This window comes from Natator depressus, chromosome 10 (assembly GCF_965152275.1).
Source record: "Natator depressus isolate rNatDep1 chromosome 10, rNatDep2.hap1, whole genome shotgun sequence".
In the NCBI taxonomy this organism is placed as follows: Eukaryota; Metazoa; Chordata; order Testudines; family Cheloniidae; genus Natator; species Natator depressus.
In genome coordinates, this window is record NC_134243.1 from 25,307,291 (window position 1) to 25,333,973 (window position 26,683).

The 26,683-nt window shown below is 39.0% G+C and overlaps 1 protein-coding gene across 1 annotated transcript in view; it reads left to right on the top strand.

Moving 5' to 3' along the window:
* The window catches only part of USP7 (ubiquitin specific peptidase 7), a 102,025-nt gene that overhangs the window by 30,845 nt on the left and 44,497 nt on the right, over positions 1-26,683 (top strand). Inside the window, exons 2-6 of the mRNA XM_074965471.1 lie at positions 11,193-11,297; positions 13,816-14,014; positions 15,986-16,124; positions 16,986-17,074; positions 18,266-18,374. Coding sequence (XP_074821572.1) covers positions 11,193-11,297; positions 13,816-14,014; positions 15,986-16,124; positions 16,986-17,074; positions 18,266-18,374 — 641 coding nt within the window. The remainder of the gene's footprint in view (positions 1-11,192; positions 11,298-13,815; positions 14,015-15,985; positions 16,125-16,985; positions 17,075-18,265; positions 18,375-26,683) is intronic.

Below are 26,683 nucleotides of genomic sequence, written 5' to 3' on the forward strand. Positions count from 1 at the left end.
CCAACCCCCTGCTCAAAGCAGGACCATTCCCCAATTAAATCATCCCAGCCAGGGCTTTGTCAAGCCTGACCTTAAAAACTTCTAAGGAAGGAGATTCTACCACCTCCCTAGGTAACGCATTCCAGTGTTTCACCACCCTCCTAGTGAAAAAATTTTTCCTAATATCCAACCTAAACCTCCCCCACTGCAACTTGAGACCATTACTCCTTGTTCTGTCCTCTTCTACCACTGAGAATAGTCTAGAACCATCCTCTCTGGAACCACCTCTCAGGTAGTTGAAAGCAACTATCAAATCCCCCCTCATTCTTCTCTTCCACAGACTAAACAATCCCAGTTCCCTCAGCCTCTCCTCATAAGTCATGTGTTCCAGACCCCTAATCATTTTTGTTGCCCTTCGCTGGACTCTCTCCAATTTATCCACATCCTTCTTGTAGTGTGGGGCCCAAAACTGGACACAGTACTCCAGATGAGGCCTCACCAATGTCGAATAGAGGGGGATGATCACGTCCCTCGATCTGCTCGGTATGCCCCTACTTATACATCCCAAAATGCCATTGGCCTTCTTGGCAACAAGGGCACACTGCTGACTCATATCCAGCTTCTCGTCCTCTGTCACCCCTAGGTCCTTTTCCGCAGAACTACTGCCTAGCCATTTGGTCCCTAGTCTGTAGCGGTGCATTGGGTTCTTCCGTCCTAAGTGCAGGACCCTGCACTTATCCTTATTGAACCTCATCAGATTTCTTTTGGCCCAATCCTCCAATTTGTCTAGGTCCCTCTGTATCCTATCCCTGCCCTCCAGCGTATCTACCACTCCTCCTAGTTTAGTATCATCCGCAAATTTGCTGAGAGTGCAATCCACACCATCCTCCAGATCATTAATGAAGATATTGAACAAAACCGGCCCCAGGACCGACCCCTGGGGCACTCCACTTGACACCGGTTGCCAACTAGACATGGAGCCATTGATCACTACCCGTTGAGCCCGACAATCTAGCCAACTTTCTACCCACCTTATAGTGCATTCATCCAGCCCATACTTCTTTAACTTGGTGACAAGAATACTGTGGGAGACCGTATCAAAAGCTTTGCTAAAGTCAAGAAACAATACATCCACTGCTTTCCCTTCATCCACAGAACCAGTAATCTCATCATAGAAGGCGATTAGATTAGTCAGGCATGACCTTCCCTTGGTGAATCCATGCTGACTGTTCCTGATCACTTTCCTCTCATGTAAGTGCTTCAGGATTGATTCCTTGAGGACCTGCTTCATGATTTTTCCGGGGACTGAGGTGAGGCTGACTGGCCTGTAGTTCCCAGGATCATCCTCGTTCCCTCTTTTAAAGATTGGCACTACATTAGCCTTTTTCAAGTCATCCGGGACTTCCCCCGTTCGCCACGAGTTTTCAAAGATAATGGCCAATGGCTCTGCAATCACAGCCGCCAATTCCTTTAGCACTCTCGGATGCAACGCGTCCGGCCCCATGGACTTGTGCACGTCCAGCTTTTCTAAATAGTCCCTAACCACCTCTTTCTCCACAGAGGGCTGGCCATCTACTCCCCATGCTGCGATGCCCAGCACAGCAGTCTGGGAGCTGACCTTGTTCGTGAAGACAGAGGCAAAAAAAGCATTGAGTACATTAGCTTTTTCCACATCCTCTGTCACTAGGTTACCTCCCTCATTCAGTAAGGGGCCCACACTTTCCTTGGCTTTCTTCTTGTTGCCAACATACCTGAAGAAACCCTTCTTGTTACTCTTGACATCTCTTGCTAGCTGCAGCTCCAAGTGCGATTTGGCCCTCCTGATTTCATTCCTACATGCCCGAGCAATATTTTTATACTCTTCCCTGGTCATATGTCCAACCTTCCACTTCTTGTAAGCTTCTTTTTTATGTTTAAGATCCGCTAGGATTTCACCGTTAAGCAAAGCTGGTCGCCTGCCATATTTACTATTCTTTCGACACATCGGGATGGTTTGTCCCTGTAACCTCAACAGGGATTCCTTGAAAGACAGCCAGCTCTCCTGGACTCCTTTCCCCTTCATGTTAGTCCCCCAGGGGATCCTACCCATCCGTTCCCTGAGGGAGTCGAAGTCTGCTTTCCTGAAGTCCAGGGTCCGTATCCTGCTGCTTACCTTTCTTCCCTGTGTCAGGATCCTGAAGTCAGCCAACTTATTGCTTAATTATGAATTGAGCTTCTATTCTAACAGCAAATAGGAACAAGAAATCAACCACTGTGTGATGTTAGGGAAATTCTGCCAGTCCAATTCCTGTCTTCAGCAGGTGGACATCCTTCTAAGCCTTGTTTTGATCTGTTTTTAGTTGCTTAAAAATCTCTTACATACTGCGTTGTAAACTGACTGAATTTAGGGCATAGTTGGTTTTTTTTTCCCTTTAGGAATTGAGCGAATTATTTCTTACCTTCTGAGGGAGTAATGGGTCTCTCTCTGCAGCTTTCACTCTGTTTAGGGGTACAGGAATTGATTCAAGTCTGGGGCTCCCAGTTCTGGGTTTCCCATTTGCTTTTGTTTGATCAGGAAGTCAGAGCCTCATTTTAGAGGTTTTTGTAAGGGCTTTAGTAGTTACTTTGCAAAGAGTATATTAAACTGTAAAATCTTTCTTAAATTCCATATTTTGGTCATACTCATAACCAGCTCCCCTAATGGGAGGTTTTTTGGTGGGAGGAGGAAAGATGGAAAGTAGAACAATTCTTGAAATTACCAGATACTGATTTTAGTGCTCACATCTCCACAAGCATTTGGGATTTTGGCTCAAGTCTGTTATAAATGTCAATCTGAGTTAGCAAATGATAGCTTTAAGAAGTAAAAACAAGCATGTACAAGTGTTGTTCTCTAAACATGGTAGCTTTGTAAAATTTCAACAAATATAATGTCTGTGAAATTAAATTTATCTTCCAAACTAAAAAAAAAAAAAAAGTATTAAATACCTTAAGCAGCATTACCTGTTGGTTCCTTCAGGCTGCTTAAGAAGGACATAAGAGCAATATGAGTGTTTCTTTTCAAATGGTCCAGCAAAATCTAGACTCTCAGGTAGAAAGCTAGACCTGGATTACATATTTTGCAGGTCACCTGCTGGTACACACTGATACTGTAGAAGACTAGCCTTTAAAAAACTTATTTCAGTCTCTAGTAATATTTCCTCAGCCTTTCTGTGTTCTCTCCTGCCCCGCTACTTCAGGTCTTTGCTGTCTTGGGTTGTTACTGGGTTACTTAACTTACTTTCTTTAGTAGACAATGTTTACTGAAAGTTTTATTCAGCTGTAAAAAACATTTTTCTAGGTTAAAAAAAAAATGCAGCTCCTAGGATCCTGCCTAACTGCTATGGAACCTTCGGGTTTCAACTGTCTATCTAGGACAGCGAACAAGAATTGAGCCCCTCAGTTTCCCATCAGTCTTCGCTCTCCAATTTAAAAAAAAATAAAAAATAAAATCAAAGCTTTATGGAACTGCAGACACTAGAAAATCTCTCATGCTCGTCTAGACAAGCTATTCCGTCCAGCATCTGAGGTAGCAAATCTTGCTTTGTCTTCAGGTCTCCCTGCACCCAAAGGCAGAGATATGGCTGAGTGGAAATGGGCACATTAAGTATTTATATTCCTGCATGCTTTCGGTACATTCTTCACCTTTCTTCTTCCCTATCTGCATGCTGTATAACAGTGGTTCTCAACCTATTTACCATTGTGGGCCGCATCTAATACTACCTTTGTGGCCCTGAGGATGTCACATGGGCCGCAGCTCTGGGCTGAATGGGCCACAAGACACCCACGGGCCACAGCTTTGAGAACCACTGCTGTATGTGATGGGGCCCAGTACAGTTACTACAACAGCCAGTCATTTTCCACGTTCTCATCTGTGGACATGGGATGTCTACTGAAACCAACAGCAAGCGATCTATATTCACTCATAATCTTTACAGCAACACCATAAAGTCTTTCACTGTTAACTTCCATCTTGAGAAGCAACTCCTTCTGACATGTCTTGATTTCATAAGGCTCTGTAGTTCTGGTCCAGTTAACAACCTCAGTTTATGGGTTCCTGCCACATTCTTTTTACTTTTGAGGTTTCCTCCTCTCTGTAAAGTAACTGGTTCGAACTCTGATTTTTAGCTCCTTATGCCTGGTGATCTTAGATGTGATATATGTAACAAACAAGCAACCTGCAAATTACCCATATTTCTGGCAGGTGCAACTCATTACCACTACTCTTGAACCAGTAAGAATTTTCTCCTCTGTCATAATTCTTAAACTGCTGTGAATATACTCGTGTCAGGCTCCATGCCTTCAATCCAGATACAATTATCTGCATTACTTTACTGCTGAACAGAGTAAGGGGTTGTCTACACATACAGAGCTGCACTGGCGTAGCTGCACTGATGCGGCTGTGCCGCTGTAGTGTTTAGTGAAGATGCTGTTTACACCAACAGGAGAGCTTTGTACGTACTTTACTTCCCCGAGAGGCAGTAGCTATGTCAACAAGAGAAGCCCTCCTGTTGACATACCGCTGTCTACATTGGGGGTTAAGTCAGCATAACTGCATTGCTCAGGAGCGTGCAACATGGTTATACTGACGTAAATCTGTAGTGTGGACCAAGCCTAAGTCTTGCTTCCTGGATCACTATTCTGAAAGCTAGCTATTCCATAAGACTTTATTGTAATATAATATCCAAAGACAGGTCCAGAAAACTCTGTGTACTAGTCTAATGTTTTGAGATGGTATATTTCCAAAGATCAAATCTTCATATAGTCCATATGCAGATGTATGTCATTGTTACTTGTTCCTTTAGTCATATTTCAGGCTTTTTTTACCTCTGTCACCAAATATGATCATTTAAAACTGGGGGTCTCGAACTGGGGGTCATGACCCCTCAGGGGGTCGCAAGGTTATTGCATGGGCAGTCCTGAGCGGTCAGACTCCACCCCCAAACCGCGCTTTGCCTCCAGCATTTATAATAATGTTAAATATAAAAATAGTGTTTTTAATTTATAAAGGGGGTCACACTCAGAGGCTTGCTGTGTAAAAGGGGTCACCAGTAGAAAAGTTTGAGAACCACTGATTTAGAAGCTGCCAACACTTTTCTTAATCTATATTCCATTTATCCCTCCTCAGTTTAATCATAGGGTCTCTCAGAATGGGCAGCAATATCTTGTAGTGAGCTCAGTTTATTTAAAAACCTCCCCCTAACTTATTTAATGCTTTTTCTATAAGAATAAGAGATGCTATCAGGTTAAAATAGCATTCAGAACAAATAAGCAGTTGCTCTGATTGTTATAGAGATGCTCTGTGGTGGCAAATAAGAGAAGTGACTGCAAGGACAATCTCCCTACTAAGATGTGGGCCACACTTTGAAAAAGTTTGAGAACCTCTGTCTTAATATGTGAAAACGGAAAGAATTTTAGAAAGAGTTGTAGTGATATAATTTACTTTTTGCTATTCTATTTGTCTATTTTTGCCATTTCTTTCAGCAATCAAAATTGAAAATTAGTTGATTGGTCAGTTTCATTTTAGCTGTTGAGTCGGTTTCTCACCTTTAACTTTTGATTCTCCTATTCTCTGGAACATTTGGGTTCCAAACACTGCCATGGAATGTTTGTTTGGAAACAGTTTGTACTGGAATTTAATAAACAGATGAACACGGGATTATTTCTTTCCTTCCACTTTGCAAAATTTTTTATGGTAAAGCCTGAATTATGGACCAAATTTGTTCTTACATTGTCTCTTTAATGAGAAATTCACAAAGGCATACACATTAACATAAGCACTGCATGAATAAAAGTTACTTCGTGGAATGCACTTATGAATGTGTATGATGAGATAATGGTTCCGCCTGAGACAGTTGCATGCACACCAATTTAATGGAATCCAAAATAGGTTTATGGTAATCCAGTATACCTTTCAAGGAGGCTCAGATCCTCCATTAGGGTGATTCTGATTTGATTATTCCATTGGCTTCATAAATAACAATAATAAAATATCTAGTTGTCATAACATCTGTAGATCTCAGTCGTTTATAAAAGTATGGTATGATTGCTTCTATTTTACAGATGGTAAAACTGAGGCACAGAGCTGAAGTGACTTGCCCAAGGTCACCTAGTAGGCCTCTGGCAGAGCCAGGAATAGAACCTAAGTCTCTGGAGTTCAATGCCACTGCCTTATCCACTAGGCCCTACTGCCTGTGTAACAGAAGCTCTAAATGCTTGTCTTCTCTTCTTAAATTATTTTCTAAAAGTTTAGTGAATTTATTGTTTGTGAAAGGTGCTGTACTGAGAGCCCTGCATAATGAAATCCTCTGTTCGCCCACAGAGCAAGTACAGTAGTAGCAGTGCAGGCTGTCTTCTAGCCCCACCCCATAAATTGTCTCAGTCCATATTCATGCTCCCTACACTTTGAGGGGTGGAAGAGGAAGAAATGGGCTGGCATTAAGTTGACTATATCAGCTATACACTAGCCAAGGATCCCCCCATATCAAGGGAAACCTGATGGGGTAACTTCTTGGCCTGTTTGCACCGCTGTTGTGGAGGTCAAGATGTGGTGCATAATCTTTCAGTCAAACATTCCAAATGTGTATTTAGCACGATCTAGTTTCCCATTTTTTATAAAAAGCAAGAATATTTAAATGCAGATTAATGATAATGCAACATCATGGTGTATTGTTTTCATTTCCTGACTTGTATGAACTTAAAATCTCAACCCCATTCTAATTAATTTAAGGTGGTTTTGTTTGGTTTTGGAGAACTTCCTCCTTGACTAGGGAACATAACTGAACAGAGGATTTAAGTTAATATTTGATAGGGGTAATGAATGAGTTGTGTCCAGTGAGCATCTGAGACTCTAGCCCAGTGGTTCTCAACCTGCGGCCTGTGGGCTGCTGGCAGCCCAGTCAGCACAGAACTGTGGCCCATGTGACATCCTCAGAGCCATACAGATAGTATTGGATGCGGCCCACATAACACAGTGGCCCACAATGGTAAATAGTTGAGAACCACTGCTCTAGCCTCTGTATGATGAAGTACATACCATGAATGTTGCACATTGCTTCATTTAACATCTCTGAAAAAGTCATCTTATCAAGTGAAAGGCCTCAGATATTGCTGTAATTTCTTTTTATAAGAGGAATTCTATCCATATAGAAGTGTTCATCCTTTCAGGGGAGGAAGTCATTGTGCACCTGGGTCTAGACCCCTGGTAATTTTGGATTCTGCTTCTTTTGAAAAACATTTTTGACTCTGTCCAGGGTGCTGAATAGCCTTTGAAGGTAATAGACATGCTTGTGAACTGTGGGAGATTAGCTTTAGTATAAACAGAAGTGTGTTATAAGGGAAAGGTTCCTCTTACTTAAGACTGTATACCTGATATCCATAGCCACCAAATGGTCCATGTCTTGAATGTGTTAATTGTTTTCATATGGAAACTGTGTGTTTAGCCATTATAATATATCCACTGTTAAAAGTATAATAAAAATCAAAACAGATATAAAAAGTAAAGACAAATGCAGGTAGCTGTATCCTTTTGAGATAAGCTTTTAAAGTCCCAAGAGTTCTCTCATTAAATGTGTGCATGAAGGTGAAACTTATAAACAAATACATAAAAAGAACAGATTTAGTATTGATCTTCAGTATTTTGTTTGTCCTTAGATAAATGTTGCAAGCCAGGTGTCAGTCTGACACTATTAATTCTAGAAAACATAAATTGATGATCAATCTGTGTAGATCATTTTCATTTTTGATAAATAAAATGTATTGATTACTTGTTGGACAGTAAGACTTGTGTGCTACTTAATTTTTTCAGTAAAAAAGGTTGATTTTTTCCAACAGTATAGATGATTTCAGTACTTATTCAATGGCTGACTGCGTCTTATGATACTGGCTTGCAACCAGGCTCAAAATGCTTTTGAATGGACAAAAATGAAGATGTAGTTCAGCAATATGGCTGCTATACTAGAGTTGTGCATTTGACTGGTCAAAAAATAATTGGTCAGATATTGCTTAAAAATGGTCTAATATTTTAAAGCACTGATTTATTATAGCAGTAACAACAGTATAGAAAAAGAGTAATGGTATGTCTACACTACAGCCAAAAGTCAACCTTTGTTAGTTGTCCACACTACCCTCCTTCTGTCGGTGGTGCATGTCCTCACCAGGAGCTCTTCCACCGACTGAAGAGGGGCAGCAAGGGGGGCTGAGAGCCAGGGCTCTCAGCTTCGTGCAGCTCCCTGTTGGGAGCCCAGCTGCCCCCCTGGGCTCTCAGCTTCTGGCTGGGAACGGGCAGCAGCCATCTGGACTTCTCTGTTCTCTGAGCAGGGAGCCTCCAGGCAGCAGCCTGGCTGGGAGTGGGGAGCTGGGGGCAGCCGGACTCTAGCTGCCCGGCTTTCTTATCAATTTCCTTGAAATTGACAAGATAGTTAACAACCGACAGGGACACTACATTGCCCTAACTACACTGATATAAGTGCTACGCCTCTTGTGGAATTGGAGTTACGATGTTGGTGTAGGATGGCATTAACATCAGCAGGACATGGCTGTATTGTGTACACTGACATAATTAAGTTGACATAAGCTGCCTTACATTGACCTAACTGTGTAGTGTAGACCCGGTCTAAGACTTTTTATGGTAAATCAGTAAGCTTGGATAGTAAGCTCTTTGGGGCAGGGACTGTGTGCTTTAATTTGCTTAATGTGCTTTGTAAACCCCACGTACATTGATGGCCTGGTATACAAACAAAGACATACCTACCTACAATGTTTGTTCTAGAACGGGTTCTCAAACTGGGGGTCAGGAGGTTATTACATGGTGGGTCGCTTTGCATCCAGCATTTATAATGGTGTTAAATATATAAAAATGTGTTTTTAATTTATAAAGGGGTCGCACTCAGAGGCTTGCTATGTGAAAGGGATCATCAGTACAAAATTTTGAAAACCACGGTTCTGGAAGATTCAAGCCAATCAAGATGTTCAGCTTTAAATAGCTCACTTTTTTCACCAACAGGTGGCATTAGAATGTAGAGAAGTGGGTAATCAAGACACTTAATTAGGCTTGCTTATAGATAGCACCATGAAACAATGAAAAAGGTGGGCTGCTGCCTATATCAGGGCATTCTTCCTGGAATATTTGACAACGGTCAAGTAACAGGCGGTCAATTGACCAGCTTGCCAAGTGTGCACTATACTGTGTTAATTGGGTTGGGTATTTTGAAATCCATGTTGGTGGTTATTCAAGAAACAATGTGATGACTTTCATTTCCTGCTCCATTTCTAGCAGCTAAGTTAACAAACAGCTATCTGAGCAAGAGAGAAACAGTACTAGAATATTTAACTCCTGTCATTTATGTATATTGAATCATTTGCATTTCTTTGAATTCTTTAAAGCTAGGGCTCTGCAGTATTTATTAGGGAGGATGACTTGTTGATTTCATAGTGCTGCTTGCTAAGTATGTTAATTGGCAGTGTCTGGCATGTACAAAGGAAAATGGCTGAATAATGATGGGTGTGAGAGCTGCAACACAAATATTTGTTGATATACTGATGATAAATGCTTGGCCTAGTTTTTTTAAATCTGTTTGGTTTACTGTACTGTTTCTGTAACAAGTGAGTTTTAGATGTACTTATGGCTTGTTAGACCAATACAGCCTATCCAGCTCTTGGGAATGCCATGTCATCGCCTGCTGGCCAGCTAGGAACAGGTATCAGTGGATCCACCTTTGGTTTATTTGCCTTCCAAGGCTAATGAGCTCAGACTGTTTGGATTTGAAATCAGTTTTCCTTCTCTTGGATGCCGTTGGTTCATGGCGTCTTATTCTGTAATATTCAGTTCAACTCCTATGGGTTTCCTCACGATGGGCTACCCCCTGCCAGATGCACCTCTATTCCCTTGTATCCCTGTACAAGGATTTTTTTAAAATGCAGTTTTAAAATTGTAAATTAGCTTATTAAAAAATAATACCCTTCATTGTAAATAGGTAGTCCCTGTCTCCAATGCATCCTACTAATTAACGTCCATGTTCTGATAGTGATAGATTGTACAACTTTTAAAATGTGACCTGAGAACTATGTTTCAGCATAATAAGAGAAATATTAATTGGACTAGTACTCAACTGAGCTAAATGTATAATCCTAAACTTAATAAACTTATATGAATGTATATCTTAATCATCAGCTTCAGATACGAAGTCTGATATTCCCATTTCTGTTCTGTAGCACGTGTGTGGCATTGTCTTTTAGAGCCACTCTGTAGGCTTGATCCTGCAATAGATCTGCCCAAAAGAGAGACTTATGCCTGCCTAGTGTCTTACTGAAGTTAGTGGGCCTCCCTATAGCCAAAAAGATCTACTCGCTTGGATCTGATTTTCGTGGTTTATGTCTGGAGAGAGAGAGGGTTAATGTTTTCTGTGTGAACTCTTAGCATGTGTGAGTGATCCATATGGGAGTTGGGGAGATGTTATGGAGGGAAAGGAGTGAAAACAGTGTTGTGATCATGTGTTGGTATATATCAGAAGGCATGCATTTTTCAAGTCAAACTTCTTATACGTCATGAACCTTATTTTTTAGGTGCATAAATTCTCTGTATATGTTCAAACAGCTATATTAGCACAAGTTAGCAATGGTAATGAGAGAGTTGGCAAAGGGATAGTTTTAAATATTTGTTAATGAAATGTCCTAAGTTTTTGCTCTTACATATGCTATAGTGCTTGCTTTTCCTTTAAAAGGCAATCAATAAGACTGCTTATTCAGCCAGTCTTAGACTAAATTAATTTGTCTGTTAATCGATTAATCAGTATTACTTCAGTTCTAACTGTATGCAGTTTGAAAGGGCCTAAGAATAGTCATTTAGAAATTGTTAAATATATATGTATTGTATTTAATAAAACTCTCAGTCTGGACTACTAATGCCATATAGGAAAGTACATATATCTGTTAGGAATAAAATTATAATTTTAAGTCTGTTCTGCATTAGTATGACACTTAACCAGTAAGGGTTTGCCTACACAGGGAAATTTACCAGCAGAATTATAGTGGTATAATTATAGCTATAACTCTGTGTGTGGACACACTTATTCAGGAGTAAGAATACGGAATAAGAGTGCCTTTTTCTGGGTATTCTTTGTACCAGAAAATGTTTGTCATTTTGAAATGTTCCCATGTAAACAAGCATTAAGTCACTGATAATTTTTTTTTCTTATTAGCTGGAGATACAGATGATCCACCAAGAATTACTCAAAATCCTGTCATCAATGGGAATGTAGCTATGGCCGATGGACACAACAACACAGAAGAAGACATGGAAGATGGTAAGTAAATATGACGTGAAAGTATCATTGGGAGCAGAACTTGTTGTTTATTTTATATTTGTAGAGTGCCCAGCACAGTGGTACCATGATCATGATTAGGGCGTCTGGTGCTGCTCTAGTAAAACTGATGTAAAAAAAATTCTAATAATGATGTTATTTCAGGTAAAGGGTTATTGCTTCTCCATGGAGAAAATAAAACAATATCTAAATTTCTGTATGGGAATTCCCTTTTAGAGTAGTCATTCTTCAAGAGTGGGGATCCCAAAAGCTATCAGCAGAAAAAATAGGCATGTTGTAAATGCCTGTTCATTTTAAATCTTGCCAGAGTGTGATATTATGCATGATCTTTAAAATGTATCATGCACCACTTATTATGAGAAATACAGTGCATTAAATTACTTTACACTGTACTTGCAGCTGTCCCAGCAGGCATTTCCAGTAGAGTGTACATTGGGATCCCCAGGTGTTTTGCTAAGTAGTCAAGTAGCTGCTGTAGACAACTTTTATAAGTTTTACACAGTGGTGACACTTCTTGGAAGTGGACCTCATTCTGCTGATCCAAACCTTTAGAACATCAAATGTTCTGTTTGCGGGAACTAGTTGGGAACTTCAGCTAGTGCAAAATGCAACTGTCGGCTTATTTAGAGGTATTTCCTTTTGGGTGCGTATTACATGCATACTCTGCATTGATTTCTGATTCATCTGAGTGCAATTCAAGATTTTCTTTTGACTTATAAAACCTTTAATGGTTTGGATACTGACCACATTAAAGAATTGTGCTCTGTGTGGTGGCAAGAAGAGAGAGCATTTTGGCTGAAACCATAACTGGCTGGTAGTTATGTCAAATGACTGTTACCAGTGGTAGTAAAGGGTTATTTAGTATTGCCTTAGAGAAGATGGTAGCACAGGCTGCAGACAGAGGGGAATAAATATTCTTGATCTTTAGCTAAATAGCACAAAAGGGATTCAAAGAGTTTATATAAAATTATACCTTTCTTTTGCTTGATTTATTCTGCTATGTACATATGAGAGTCAGGTTTAAAAGAGGCTAATTGTGACCATGGCTGATAAGGAAGGCCGATACTTAGATAAACTACTTCCTCTTCAGTTAGAATAGCTTTAAATTTGCGTGAATGCTATAGGAAACAGTTCTAAAGGCAGGGAAGAATAATCTTTTAACTATAAGCATGGACAAATGCAACAAATAAAATAAATGCCAGCAGTTTGTGCATTAAGGATATTTCCTAATAAAATCTCTCTTTTGTTATCAATCTCCCTCACCTGCATTTAATTACAGGGTATAATAAAACATGGGCAATGCAGCTGATTCCTCTCAAACACCTCAGGTGTAGAGATGTAGACTTCTTCAAGAAGATTTTACTCTTATTTTCTACTAATAAAAAGTGTGTGAAGTAAGTGTTGTCCTGGACTTGAAAGGACAGAATAAATGTGTGAGGGAAAACTAGCTTCATGATACAAAAGCTCTATCCTGCTCTCATAAATCAGGGGCATTACATGATATTGACCAAGCTGAGAGGCATTCTTTTACACATTCTAGAATAAGAGCTACACAGAAAATATGTGACTCGTCTACCAAGAAGAGTTTTATTTCAGGACTCTGTTGTTTAGACTTTCTGCAGCATTCTCAAAGACACTGGTGAGATTGAAAATCCCAGGAATGTGTGTTACTTTCATATACTAGATGATCTGTTAATATCAGTTAGCCAAAGAGGTCATTAGTAATGTCTTACAGTAGAACTTCAGAGTTACAAACACTTTGGGAATAGAGGTTATTCTATTTGTAACTCAATGTTCATAACTCTGAACCAAATGTTATGATGGTTTTTTGAAAAGTTTACAAGTGAACATTGACTTATAACAGGTTTGTAACTTTACTGTGCAGAAGAAAAATGCTGCTTTTAACCATCTTAATTTAAATGAAACAAGCACAGAAACTGTTGCCTTACTTTGTTAAAAAAAAAAAAATTTAAAACTTTCCCATAATTTTTAGTAGTTTACATTTAACACAGTACTGTACTGTATTTGCTCTTTTGATTTTCTGCTACTGCCTGATTGCGTACTTCTGGTTCCAAAAGAGTTGTGTGGTTGACTGGTCAGTTCGTAACTCTGAGGTTCTACTGTAGTTTCTCTGAGGATCGATGGGTTAGCAACAGTTTGATTCAACTGTTACATGCCATTCTAGTGAAAGGAAAAGCCTTTCTGTCCAGGGGAAAAGTCATCAAGATGTAGGAATTATTGGAAGAAATGTAATATAAGAACAGGTACTTTGAGATCACTGACGCACTTGGGAACGATAGAGTTTATATGCAGGTGCTGCCGGGGACCAGGTTATGTAACAATACAGTCTTTGTGAATATTTAAAATGTTACACGTTTTTATTGATAAACTTTTCTTTATGCACGCCTTGTTCTGTATTTTTGAAATGTGTATTGTGGGGTGAAGAATGTCTTCACATTATTAAATTCTATTTTAGTTGTCTTATATTTTTGTTTTACAGACACAAGTTGGCGATCAGAAGCAACATTTCAGTTTACAGTTGAGCGTTTCAACAGGCTCAGTGAGTCAGTGCTCAGTCCTCCTTGCTTTGTACGGAATTTGCCATGGAAGATTATGGTGATGCCACGACTGTACCCAGACAGACCACACCAAAAAAGTGTAGGATTCTTTCTTCAGTGCAATGCTGAATCTGATTCCACGTAAGCCCTTTAAATAATTAATATACAAACTCATATATGGCATTATTTAATTGTATTGCAAGACCAAGATCTGGTAAAATTATTTAATCTAGTTTTTTCTACAGAGGAGAGGAGGTTTACAAGCTTTTTGGTCTCTGAAGATCTTTCTGCTTCTCATATACTCTTTGCTTCCCACCTTAAAATCCCCATATCCCAACACTGATCCTTCGTTTAGGCCTACTTGGCCAAAAATCCCTGATGGAACTCATCCATTCTTCTCTTGGACTGCTCAGAGCAATGAGAGGAGCCATCAGTCAGGATGGAGCACACTTCCTCAACAACGTTGCCACCCTGCTGGCCTGGGAAAGGAAGATTTGTCCCAATTTTATGCTAAAATGCTACTAAACATCCCCATAACCAATCTGAGCTATAAATCCATCTCTGTGATACAGCAGTTGCTAGGTAAACTAGGCAGGAAGAGCATTTGTTGCTAGTATATTTTAAAACAATGGCTTTCTGCCCTTCCACAGTCCCATAGGATTAGAAAGAAACTTTCCATGTGGCAGGTTATTTCATAATTGTACATTACACGCATTTCCTTCATCTTTCTCTGAAACATCTGGTGCTTCTCACGGTCAGTGGCAGGATACCAGAATAGAAGGATCACTGGTCTGATTGACTATGGCATTTTTTATATTCATAAATTTTGCCTGTCAGAATATAGCTGTACCTGAGAATTCAGACCTTCAGTGCCGCCCCAAGTCTGAACAGAAGGAGGGAAGAACCATGCAAGAAAAGTGAACCTGTCCAGCAAGAAAAGTAATGGCTTCCTGAAGATGAAACCCAGTCATTTCCAGAGTAGGCATCATAAATATGTGGTTTTATCCACACCAGCCTTAGCAGTTTGATCACCCACTGTCAGGCACAGCAAGCAGTGGCTCACACCCCAAGGGAAGGATCCCATAGATAATTTGTGGCAAAGCACATTAAACCGACTCACCTGCAACTCTAATAAAGGAAGTCTGCATTTGTAAAGACACGATACTCTCTGTGTTGAGAGAGACAACGTTCCCCAGCTTTTGGCAGTTGCTGGACAAAATATTTGATTTTGTAAGTAGGAGGCCCACCAGTTTATTGGGGAAACTTTGTAGAGAGTCACACCTCCCCTTATAGAGTTTGAGTTTCTGACATAGGGAGAGTGTGTGGGGTGAGGGTGAGGGGCAGCAAGGGTGTGTGTGGGGGGGTGGGGGGGGGGAAATCAGTGAAAGCATTGCCTCTTTGCTGGGTGGTCTCCTGAGACTGCATTGATACATGCTGTTTTGTGGAGGAGCAAGTTTCCTGTCAAGTGCAATGGGTTCATTCTTGCATGATATCACACACCACTTCTGGTTCAATCTGAGTGATGGCAGTTACTCTTCCACATTGTTTTCTTGGTTTTCGTTTTCTCTTAAAGTAGTAGTGTATTTCATCTCTCATACCCTACATAAGTACGGTATACCGTGCTTGATGTGAATAGTTAGCCACAGTGATTTCTGACAAGAAACTTCAGGAGACAGCGATTTTTCTCTTGGCTATTATTTCTTAGCAATATTAATGGACACTTTCTGAAAAGACTTCTGACCTTGCTTACGAGAAATCACTGTCATCCTTAAAAAAAAAAAAAAAAATCCTAGGAGGAATCAGTTAAGACTGTGTGTAGCAGTTGCTCTCAGAGAGGGACATAATCTGAAACCACATTCCTGAAAAAAGTATGGCCTCTTTAACAACCATTACTTTGTACAGTGCGGCTCCCAAAAACCGGAGATTTAGTTCTTACCAATGCTCCTCACAGCAGTTAAACAAGCCTTAGAATCTAGTGAGGAACAAAGGTGAACTAGACATCTGTGTACAAATACGGACTTGGTGTATCAAGTAAAATTTGTAAAAGTGTTTTCTATTACTGAAGAAAACAAAATTGAAATTTGTTTCAAGTGTTATCTTTTAATTTTATAGGTCATGGTCTTGCCATGCACAGGCAGTTCTCAAGATAATAAATTACAAGGACGATGAAAAATCATTCAGTCGTCGTATTAGTCACTTGTTCTTTCATAAGGAGAATGACTGGGGCTTTTCCAACTTTATGGCATGGAGTGTAAGTAACAATATATTAGTTTTATAATAATGGGCTATTACTGGGTTGGGAGGTCAGTCCAGTATATGCACTTGATCTTCTAATACTGCCTTAGATACCTTTATTTATAAATTTCTTCCTACAACTGTTGTTTTAGTGTCTGAATGATGCGTGTGGTATCAGTAGGTTTCCTACTGAAGATACCTTTAAGTGCTAATGTATTGCGCATCATAGTGCAGATTCCTTTTAGCTATTTTACCCGGACTTAATAACCCACATAAATATTCCATCATTCCTCCATTGACCCATCTTTACTGATATAATAAAAATTGTTCCACCAAGTTTCTTTTAAATCTTGTTGGTCACAATCACTGTCATTTAAGAGCAGCCTAGGTTTTCTTGCTCATTTCCCATGTTCTCTGCATGTGTACAGACATTTTAAATTAATACTACTTTTAATGTTCATCTTAAATTGAGACAGCTTTTTAAGCATTATGGACGTCTGGGTCCTTAATTCTTCTCTTTTGCTTGGAATAGTTTCCTAAATGAACTGCTTTAAGTCAAAACAAAGCTTTTGATTACTGATTCTGTTATCCACAGGGAGTTGAAATACTGTTGCAAAAACTATAAAAGCCAGAAACAAGATTTTACATTGAGACATTTTTAAAATTATCTATACATTGAGCTCAGTGTCCTAGAGATTAATTGGTATCCTTCAATAATTTTTTAGCTTTATTGAGTAAAAGAACTGCATAGATGGTTGCTTACTTAAATGTGCAGATTCTGAGCAATATCCAGCCTGGATTTTTCACTACATTCCCCGTTGTAGAATTCAGAAGATAGTTTTGCAGCAAATTGCATATTCTTATTTCTGTTTTATAGGAAGTTACTGATCCTGAAAAAGGATTTATAGAGGATGACAAGGTTACTTTTGAAGTCTATGTTCAAGCGGATGCTCCACATGGTGTGGCGTAAGTATCTCTTAAAACAAACAAACAAAAAAACCTCTCTTGAGCAGAAATGCATAGCAAACAAATGTACAGAAAAGTCAACCTTTAGAACATTCATTTGAGTTTCAGTTGAAGTATGTAATTTTATTAGTAATGTATGGTACTGTTCAGGAGAAGATCTCAAAGCACTTTTTCAGAATGAATTGATGAAGCATCTCAAGGGGAATATACCCATGTTTTGAAAGCTGCAGAGATTTTTGTGCCAGTAGCTTCTCCACCTATGTTGCTCAGTGCAACCGTCTGTAACTTCATTTAGTGCAAAATGCTTTTCAGTATGTATAAACTAATTTTATTTTTCAGTTTAAAATGACCTACAGTCTTTGCCATTGTGGTCTTGACACTCTTGGTGTTAATGTCACGGTCATGCAGAGTGGTTGCCATCATCAGTGGTTTGAACACCTAGTTTTAATCCTGCTTTACTGTTTAAGTTTTAAAACTGCCTAACCTGATGCTGAGTTCTTATACTACTGGGTGCCACTTTTCAGCAAGATGGCTGCTATGAACTGCAAATTTTAATTTAAAAATTGAATTTTAAATACAGATAACTAATGAAGTGCTTGTCACTCAGGCAGCCTTCAGAAAATCTTAAAAAGGAAGTTTAACAAAAGAACAGCCCTTTGTTTATAGAAGTATTGGAATCCTAAGAGTATGTGGTGACAGGCAGTTGTGATGTGGAATCTGTTTTATTTAGACAGAATGTAATACTAAGGAGCACAAAGCTTCTGTTAATAGAACTGGTTAGCCTAGAACAGGAGTTCTCAAACTTAATTGCACTGCGACCCCCTACTGACAACAAAAATTATTACACGACCCCAGGGCCTGAGCCCACCCTAGTCCCGCCGCCCTAGATTGGGAGGCCAAAGCCTGAGCCCCACCGCTTTGCATGGGCGGGTCAAAGCTGAAGCCCAAGGGCTTCAGCCTGGGGCAGGGGGCCTGTAATCTGAGCCCCGCTGCCCAGGCGGTGAGACTCGGGCTTTGACCCTGTGCCCCAGCAAATCTAAGCCAACCGTGGCGACCCTATTAAAAAGGGGTTGCGACCCACAGTCTGAGAACCACTGGCCTAAAACAAATGTTCTATAGAAATATATCTGTATTATAGTTAAGTTTTATATGTATAATCAAATGTAGTTTTAACCATTAACTGCTTTCCAGGTGGGATTCAAAGAAGCACACGGGATATGTTGGGTTAAAGAACCAGGGAGCAACCTGTTACATGAACAGTTTGTTACAGACTTTATTTTTCACAAATCAACTACGAAAGGTAAGACATAGCATTGTAATTTCATTTCAAATATTTAAATAGCAAAAATGATGTGTTGCAAAATAGCTTTTGTTTTAAATAGCTTTCCATTCTATTTTCCCACACACACACTACCATTCTTTGTTTCCTCCTTTTCAAAAAATTCCCCTTCATTCTGTAAAACTTCAGAGCACAATAGCCCGATTTGGTCATTATTCTGCTTTTTCAAAGTGGTTCTCAATCTCTCTGTTACCTCCTTTTTCTTTAACTCAGTAAACAAATGGCTCTGTCAAGTAGCTAGAAAAGGTGGTTACAACATCAGTGTAGTTAGTGTACTCAAAACCTGATAAATTGCAGTTTAATTAACTTCTGGTAATAGAAATCCAGTTTTAGTGGACTACATGGCTTATGCCATGATGTACACCTTGTATCAGATCAGATCTGAGAACTTGTCTTAATACTTAGGTGTGTTATACATGGGTTTATTGTTTTTTTGTTTTTTGAAAAATAAGCTAAATATCTTTGTACATGCCAAAGCCTGAGTTAAGGGTCCGTTGCTGCACTGCTTGGTTTGTTAGTGATGCCAAAAATTGTTTCAGGAAAAGGATACTTTAACTTAGCCCTTTGCAGCAGGCAAGGTAAAGGAATAATTTTCAACTCTTAATTTTCAATCTGTTGTGCATATCTATCTATCGATAGATAGCCACCTTTGTAAAGTCTATATATCTGTCAGTGACTTGGCCATTTAAAACAGTTTATAGTCATCTTTTCTGTTTTGCTTCACAAGTTACACATATTTATTTTCCAGCGTTGCTTGTGTGTTCATTTATGCTTCCTGTTTTTTTTTATATATAGTGCAGTAAAATTATTGGTAGTTACCGCCAGTATCTTCCCTTACATAATGGTGGTACTAAAGCAGTATTGACTTGTATTTTGGGTGGTTTAAACATAATTTAATTTTAACTTCAGTGCATTATTTTTGCTTACATGCTTTATTTTCTTTTTGCATGTCTCCTTGTATATTCTAAAATGTCTTATCAAAAGAAAACTAGCTCTTGCTAGCAAAATATTTGTTCTTATAAATATCTCAAGAAAGCAACATGGAAATGCTATGTAGCATGTAATCCTAGTATAGTGAAATAGTGCCTGGGATAACAACACCTTACTTTTTTTTTTTACTTGCTAAATAAATTCGTGTTAAACCCCTGCTAGTCAGAAGAGGGCATTTGCATTAAGAAATCTTGACTTTCAAAATCATTTGATCTAGGGAAGGTCTCCATTGATTTTAGTATATCCTACCACTTGAGGGCATGATTTTTTTTTATTTTATTTTTTTAAAATTATTATTCTCCAACAATGCACAAAAAAGTGTCTGCTCTAACTTCGAATATCTCCAATGATGGGAGATTCCATATTCTCTCGTGACAGCTCAGTTTTTCCTTTATGGTATGGCCTATTTTCCAATCTTTTAATTACTATTAATATTAGTATTACCATAGTGCCCAGGAGCCCTAGTGATGGACCAGGACCCCACTATGCTTTCTGTGGTTTTGTTTCTCTCTCCTTTATTTCTGCACTGTGCTGCTTGTTCTGAAACATTGTACCAAAAATAGAACACATGCCTCTAAATACCTGGATTGTTTTTGCATGATACACCAGTTAATTTATCATCTTTGAGTGGCTGCAGATATGTGTTCCACTAAGGTGTGTGTGCGCACCCAGCACATCAAAGCCAGAGAAATTTGCCTAGCAGTACCTGCAGAGATGGCACTCACACCCTTTGCTTTATAGCCCCTGCCCTAGCTCCAGAAGGGCAGCTCTGCCCCAACCCCCATCAGTTACTTCTCACAGCGCATGGCTAGAGTCGGATCACTCTAGGTAGTGTTTCTTCACACTGCCCCTTTTCCCTCTGTCATTGAGACCTTCTTGCAAATAGTTTACTAAGGTGTTTATTAGTGGTACCTTAGGTTGGTTAGTTCGGTTATTTAGCTGTAGTTTTCTGGTGGAATGCCTTCACCACGATTTAAACATTGCCTGTCATGTGGAGGGGCTATACTGAATAGTGATCCCCACATGCAATGTTTATTGTGCCTTGGAGAGCAGTATATTAAGGACAGGGGTTCCATCTCTAAGAACATGACACAGGTGGCAAGGGATTTAATATGCAGGCAGAACCTGATGGAGCAAGCCAGGAGCCCTATGTCTGCACTGGAGACAGTATCAGCTTCTCAGCTATCATCAATGTCGTAGCATGTTGACGTTCCTTGTCAGGACTCAGAGATCACCTGTAGCAGGAAGAGAAGTATAGGGGCTCTTGGCCTGCTACTTATTGGACACTATCCACAATGGCCTTGGAATCTCTTGGACACTCCTTTTTCCTTTAGGTCCTGACTTCAACCCACTGTAGAGTAAAATCGCTTAACCAACCTGAAATAATTGTGAATGGTACAGATTTGTATTTCTTCTAGTCTTCTTCCTACCATTGTTGAACAGAACAAATTCTTAGTCTGGAGACCTAGCCAATCAATTTCTACAGAATTCAAGTTTTTATTTTCTAAGCAAATTTGAGCTTTTTATGTACACTGAGTAAAAACCAATGTAGTGTTCTGAGCAAAGCAAAATTAACAGAACTTTATTTGTTTTTACTGATGCTGTTCAGAATCCTGTGAACAAAATGAAATTGTCTCAATAATCCAACTGGAAAAGCAGTGAGCATTAGGAAAGCCAAGCATTTGAGTTATTTATGGGGAATCAGACACTAAAATGGAGTCTGGGGGAGGGCTAATGGAGAAAAGACCTTTTCTTCCCTTTTCTTCTCTCCTCCCAACAGCAGTCTAAAATGGCAGAGACCCTTTCCCCCCCATACAGCAGCCATGAGGTTAAGAAGGTGTGGGAAGGAACCAAGGCACTTCCTCTCCTATAGCAGTTAGAAGGGGAAGAACTTTCAGCTTTCGTATTGGCCTGTGGCTGGGAGGTGTCTGATTAAATCTAAACAAGGCCCAGGGACAGAGCTTCTCACAGGGGCTTTGCCCTTGGATCTTACTGTTGGAGCCTCTCCACCCCAGTGTTCCATCTCTGCTTCTAGCTAGTAGGTTTAGTCCTCCAGCTAGAGCGTATATGGTAATTTTTTCAAGCTTTGTGCTAATTCTCTTGATCACGTCTTAGGGCCTTAGACAGATGTTTGTAATTTCAGCCGAAGTTATTTAGGTTTGTTCCTTCCTGATCTGGCTCTGCTTTGACCTCTCCCTTTCCTTGTCATCATCCAATGTATTCTGTTACTCAGTAGTTACTTTGCCTGAGATTTCACAAAAAAGGATGAAGTATTTCATCCCCCTTCTTGTCATGGTGTTTGCTTTTCCTCTGTTAAGCAATGGATTTAAACTTTCCTTTAACTTTGTCTTGCTTGTACAAGTTTATCTTGTTCCTCTTTGTATGTGTTCTGCATATTGCCTGATTATGTGCCTCTTCTTTTCAGACTTTGTCCCCACATGTCTTTACTATTCTCTTGCATTCATCCCCAGAGGGGGAACATCTCAGGTGTTAATCTGAGATTGTTGTTTTGCCAAATGTATTTAAATGCCTTATGTCTTGATCTTGAGGCAAGTTTTTCAGTTTTGGGTGAACTGGACATTTCAGTGAGATGGTTTACAAGGGAAAATATTATATAAGTTGTTTATCTTGGTTGGAAATTCAGACTGAACTTTGAGTAATTGGCTGATTTACCCTAAATTACACAAGCAGAGGGGAAAAGCAAGGGAAGCATATAAATTAAATATCACTTTGTGATAACGTACAGTAGAAACATTTGTTGTTTGCAGTGGTGGTGTGGCTGTGTTGGTCTCAGAACATTAAAGAGACAAGGGGGATGAGGTCCAGCTTCGTTTGGTGAAAGAGACAACCTTTCAAGCTACACAGAGCTGCTCTTCAAGTCAGATTTGTGTAGGTAAAGAAGAGCTCTGTGGGCGGCTTGTCTTTTTCATGAACAGAAGTTGATCAAATAAGATATTATCTCACCCACTTTGTGTGTCTAATAGAAACATTTAGCATTTAACGATGTATATACTAATGTATTTAGTCAATGGCCGTTTGAGTTTATTTCAAATTTATCCATCAGTATAATGATTGGATATATAAAAAGGAACTAATTGCTTTGCATAGATGCCTCTGAAAATGGAATGTGAAATAAATATACAGAGCTTGATTTTTCAGAAGGGCTGAGCACACAGTTCCTATTGATTTTGGGGTACTCAGCACTATTGAAAATCAGGACAATCGTCTTTTGCTTTGAAGTCTATTGTTGATAATTTTGACTTATCAAGGAGATGTAAATTTTCATGCGTAAGTCTGATATTTTCATACCTGTGTTTGTATTTATATATAGTAAAAGTATGTGTGTGTGTATGTGTGTGTGTATATATATATTAGACTTGATTTTGACTAACAGAAAGGAATTGGTTGCGAATCTGAAGGTAGAGGACAAGTTGGGCAAAAGTGATGATGAAGTAATAGATTTCATGATTCTAAGGAATGGAAGGAGTGAGCAGCAGAATGAGGATGATGGACTTCAGAAAAGCAAATTTTAACAAACTCAGAAAACTGATTGGTAATGTCCCAAGGAAAAAGGAGTATAGGAGGGCTGGCAGTTTCTCAGAGGCAATATTAAAGGCGCAACAGGAAACTATCCTGATGTGAATGAAGGATAGAAATAATAGCTTCAGTCTTCACTAAAAAGGTGAATTGTGACTACATACTTAATACAATTAATATTAACAACAAGGAAGAAGGAAAACAAACCAGAATAGGGAAAGAACAGGTTAAAGAATATTTAAGTAAGTTAGATATATTCAAGTCAGCAGGGCCTAAGATTCACCTTAGGTACTTAAGGAACTAGCTGAAGCAGTCTCAGAACTGTTAGCAATTATCTTCAAAAACATGGAAGACAGGTGTGGTCCTTGAGGACTGGAGAAAGGTAAACATAGTACCTATCTTTTAAAAAGAGAAACAAAGAGGACACAGAGAATTAGACCAGTCTAACTTAAGTTATTGAAAAGATACTGGAAAAAATTATTAAACAAATTTTTAAGCATCTAGAGGATAATAGGGGGGTATGTATTAGTCAACATGGGTTTGTCAAGAACAAATCGTGCCCAACCAACTTAGTTTTCTTCTTTGAGAGAGTTATTGGCCTGGTGGATAGGGGGAAATAGTAGACATGATGTATCTTAATTTTAGTAAGTTGTCTGGCACAGTCCCACATGACATTTTCATAAGCAAACTAGGGAAATGTGGTCTAGATGAAATTTCTGGAAGATTCCTCCACAATTGATTGGAAAAAAACCAAAAACCATTCTTAAATTGTAGTTATCAATTATTCACTGTCAGGCTCACAGGCTTTATCTAGTAGTGTCCTGCAATGGTCTGTCCTGGGTCCTTACTAGTCAATAATTTCCTTAATGACTTGGATAATGGAGTGGAATATGTCCTTATAAATTTTGTGGATGACACTAAGCTGGAAGGGGTGCTAGGACTTCGAAGGACAGAATTAAAATTCAAAAGGACCGTGACACATTTGAGAATTGGTTTGAAATCAACACAATGAAATTTAATAAAGACAAATGCAAAATATTACACTCAAGAAGGAAAAAAATCAAGAGCACAAATACAAAATAGCAAATAACTAGCTAGGCAGTAGTACTGCAGAAAACGATCTAGGGTTATAGTGGATGGCAAATTGAATACAATTAAACAATATGATGCAGTTGTAAGAAGGGCGAGTATCATTGTGGGGTGTAAACAGGAGTGTTGTATGTATGACAGAGGAAGTAGCTGTCCCAGTTTATTTGGCACTGATGAGGCCTACTCTGGAGTATTATGTCCAATTTTGGGCGCCACACTTCAAGAAAGATGTGAACAAACTGGAGCGAGCCTAGAGGAGAGCAACAAAAATGATAAGTCTTAGAAAACCTGACCTGTGAGGAAAGGTTTAAAAAACCTGGGCATATTTAGTCTTGAGAAAAGACTGGACCTGATAGCAGTCTTCAGATATGTTCAGGATTGTTACAAAGCGCATGGTGATAAATTGTTCTCCTTGACCACTGAAGGTAGGGCAAGAAGTAATTGGCTTAATCTGCAGCAAGAGAGATTTAGGTTAGATATTAGAAAGATTTTCTTAACTCTAAGGATATTTAAGTACTGGGATAGTTGTGGAATCCCTAGTATGCACTTTTTTGGGGTAAAATATACACACACACTGTCTGCCCGTCTAAATATTGTGTGTGTTTATATTGATATTTTTTCCCCAAAACATGTTTTGATAACCTAGTTCTGGTGATTTATCTTATATTTGTCTGCACTGCATTTGATAAAATTGTGTTTTATATAGATATTTTATTTTGGTTAAACAGTGTGAGTGGTGTCAATCCACCAGTTTTCTGTGTGTTCTTTGTGAGAAGGAGGTTTTCGTAGACATTAAAAAAGTGTCATGAATCACTGCTAATATTATGTGCCTGTAATATGTAAGACTCAAGATCCTGGATCTGTTTCTTTTACTACCTTTGCCCAGGGTAGATTGACTTATAACAAGGTGACATAAATTATATGGACTGAACCTACAAGATGCTGAGCTCTTTCTGCTCCCAACATTAAACTGAAAAACATCTTCTGCAGTTGAAAATGGAGGGAGAATTCTGGCTACTGATACCTGAATTGGAATTTGGACAGAACAGCAGGGTTAATGCTTCTAGAAAATATGGCTTTTTGGTTGAGTGAGGAGCGTAGAGAAACACTGCCCAGAACCTTCTCTCTCTGGGATTACTTTGTGAGGCACTCCGGTACCAACATGAAAAGTGTAGTATAAATACCTAGATAGATACTCTTCCAGAAAATTCTAGGTGCTATGAGCTGGGCATATACTAGTGCTAATTACTATCAAGTTTGGAGCACAGCTATTCCCAAAATACATGTTTCATTCTCAGAGTTTTATAAAGAAGATTGAATTACTGAATTGGTGGAAGTAACTGGATGCAAAATGTTTTGAACTACTATTCTTGATTTTTGTCTTCAGCAGCAGGTTTGGAAAGAATATTTTCTTCATTTGGGAAAGTTAATTCAAATTTGAGAAATCAGTTAAGAATAAGGAAAGCAGAATAACTAGTCATCTTGTTTGAAGTAGCTAAGTAATTTGTGTTTACCGTACAAAGGTGCCAATAGTCCCTCTTTACCATCAGAATGCTGTTTTACATCTAGTTGCCTTATGATATGGAGTTTAATTAGTGAGTTGTCACCTTCCATACGCTCAGATCGTGTAAATCAGAACTGGAAGAGGGGACATGATAGTGTGGAATCATGATGCATATTTATACTGTTGCCTACTTGTCCGTAATTTTTATCCGTAATATCATTTCTTGTATCCAGTATGGTAGGACTTTCACTTTCTTGTGGAGACTATTCCACAGTCTAATAGATTCACTGTCCAGAAGTTTTCCAGAATTCAGGAATATTTTCCTGTATTATTTTTATCCCATTACTTTAGTTATTCTACTGCTACTCTCCTCATTGTACCATGTTAAATTCCTGGTCCTGCTAAATATTTACATTTTATGTATATTTGAAGACTGTTGTTGGGCTCCTCCCTGTAGCTGTTACCTCCTCAGATCTTCTAATCTTTTTAAATTGGTCCCTCAATTCTTAAACAATTTTTGTTGCTCTTTTCTAGACTTCCTTATTTTGTCTGTATCGATCAAATCTATTAAATTTGTTTAGTCTGGCTCCCCTCACCACTGTATCTGAGCGCATCACAAACATTCATGAATTTGCCTTGCAAACTCTTTAGTTATATATGGAAATATTATTAGCCCCATTTTACATATGCAGAGCTGAGACACAGGATAGATTAAGTGGCTTGCCCGAGGTCTCTCAGGAAGTCTGTGGCAGAACCAGGAATTGAACCAGATTTTCTCAGTCCTGGTTCAGTGCCTTAATCACAAGACCCTACACCTTTTTATTGTACTGCCCAGAAGTGAATGCAGTCTATCATCTACCTGCTTCTTGAGGTGATGTTTCTTCATTTTTCTGCCCAAAATTGCTTTTTTTGTGGCCCTAACCTATTACAAGCTCTTGTTTAATTTGCTCTCTGTTATTGCCCCTATTCTCTGTTAACATTAATGCTTCTTAAATTTGTTTCCCCCGTTAAATATCTGCATTTGGGAGTTATCTTTCCCTGAGTACTTTACATTTTTCTAAACTGAATCGCATTGCCTGCCCATATTTCCTAATCCTTTTTGGTTCCTTTTTATAATTTCTCTGTTGTTCTTGACCCTTCCAAGTTTTGA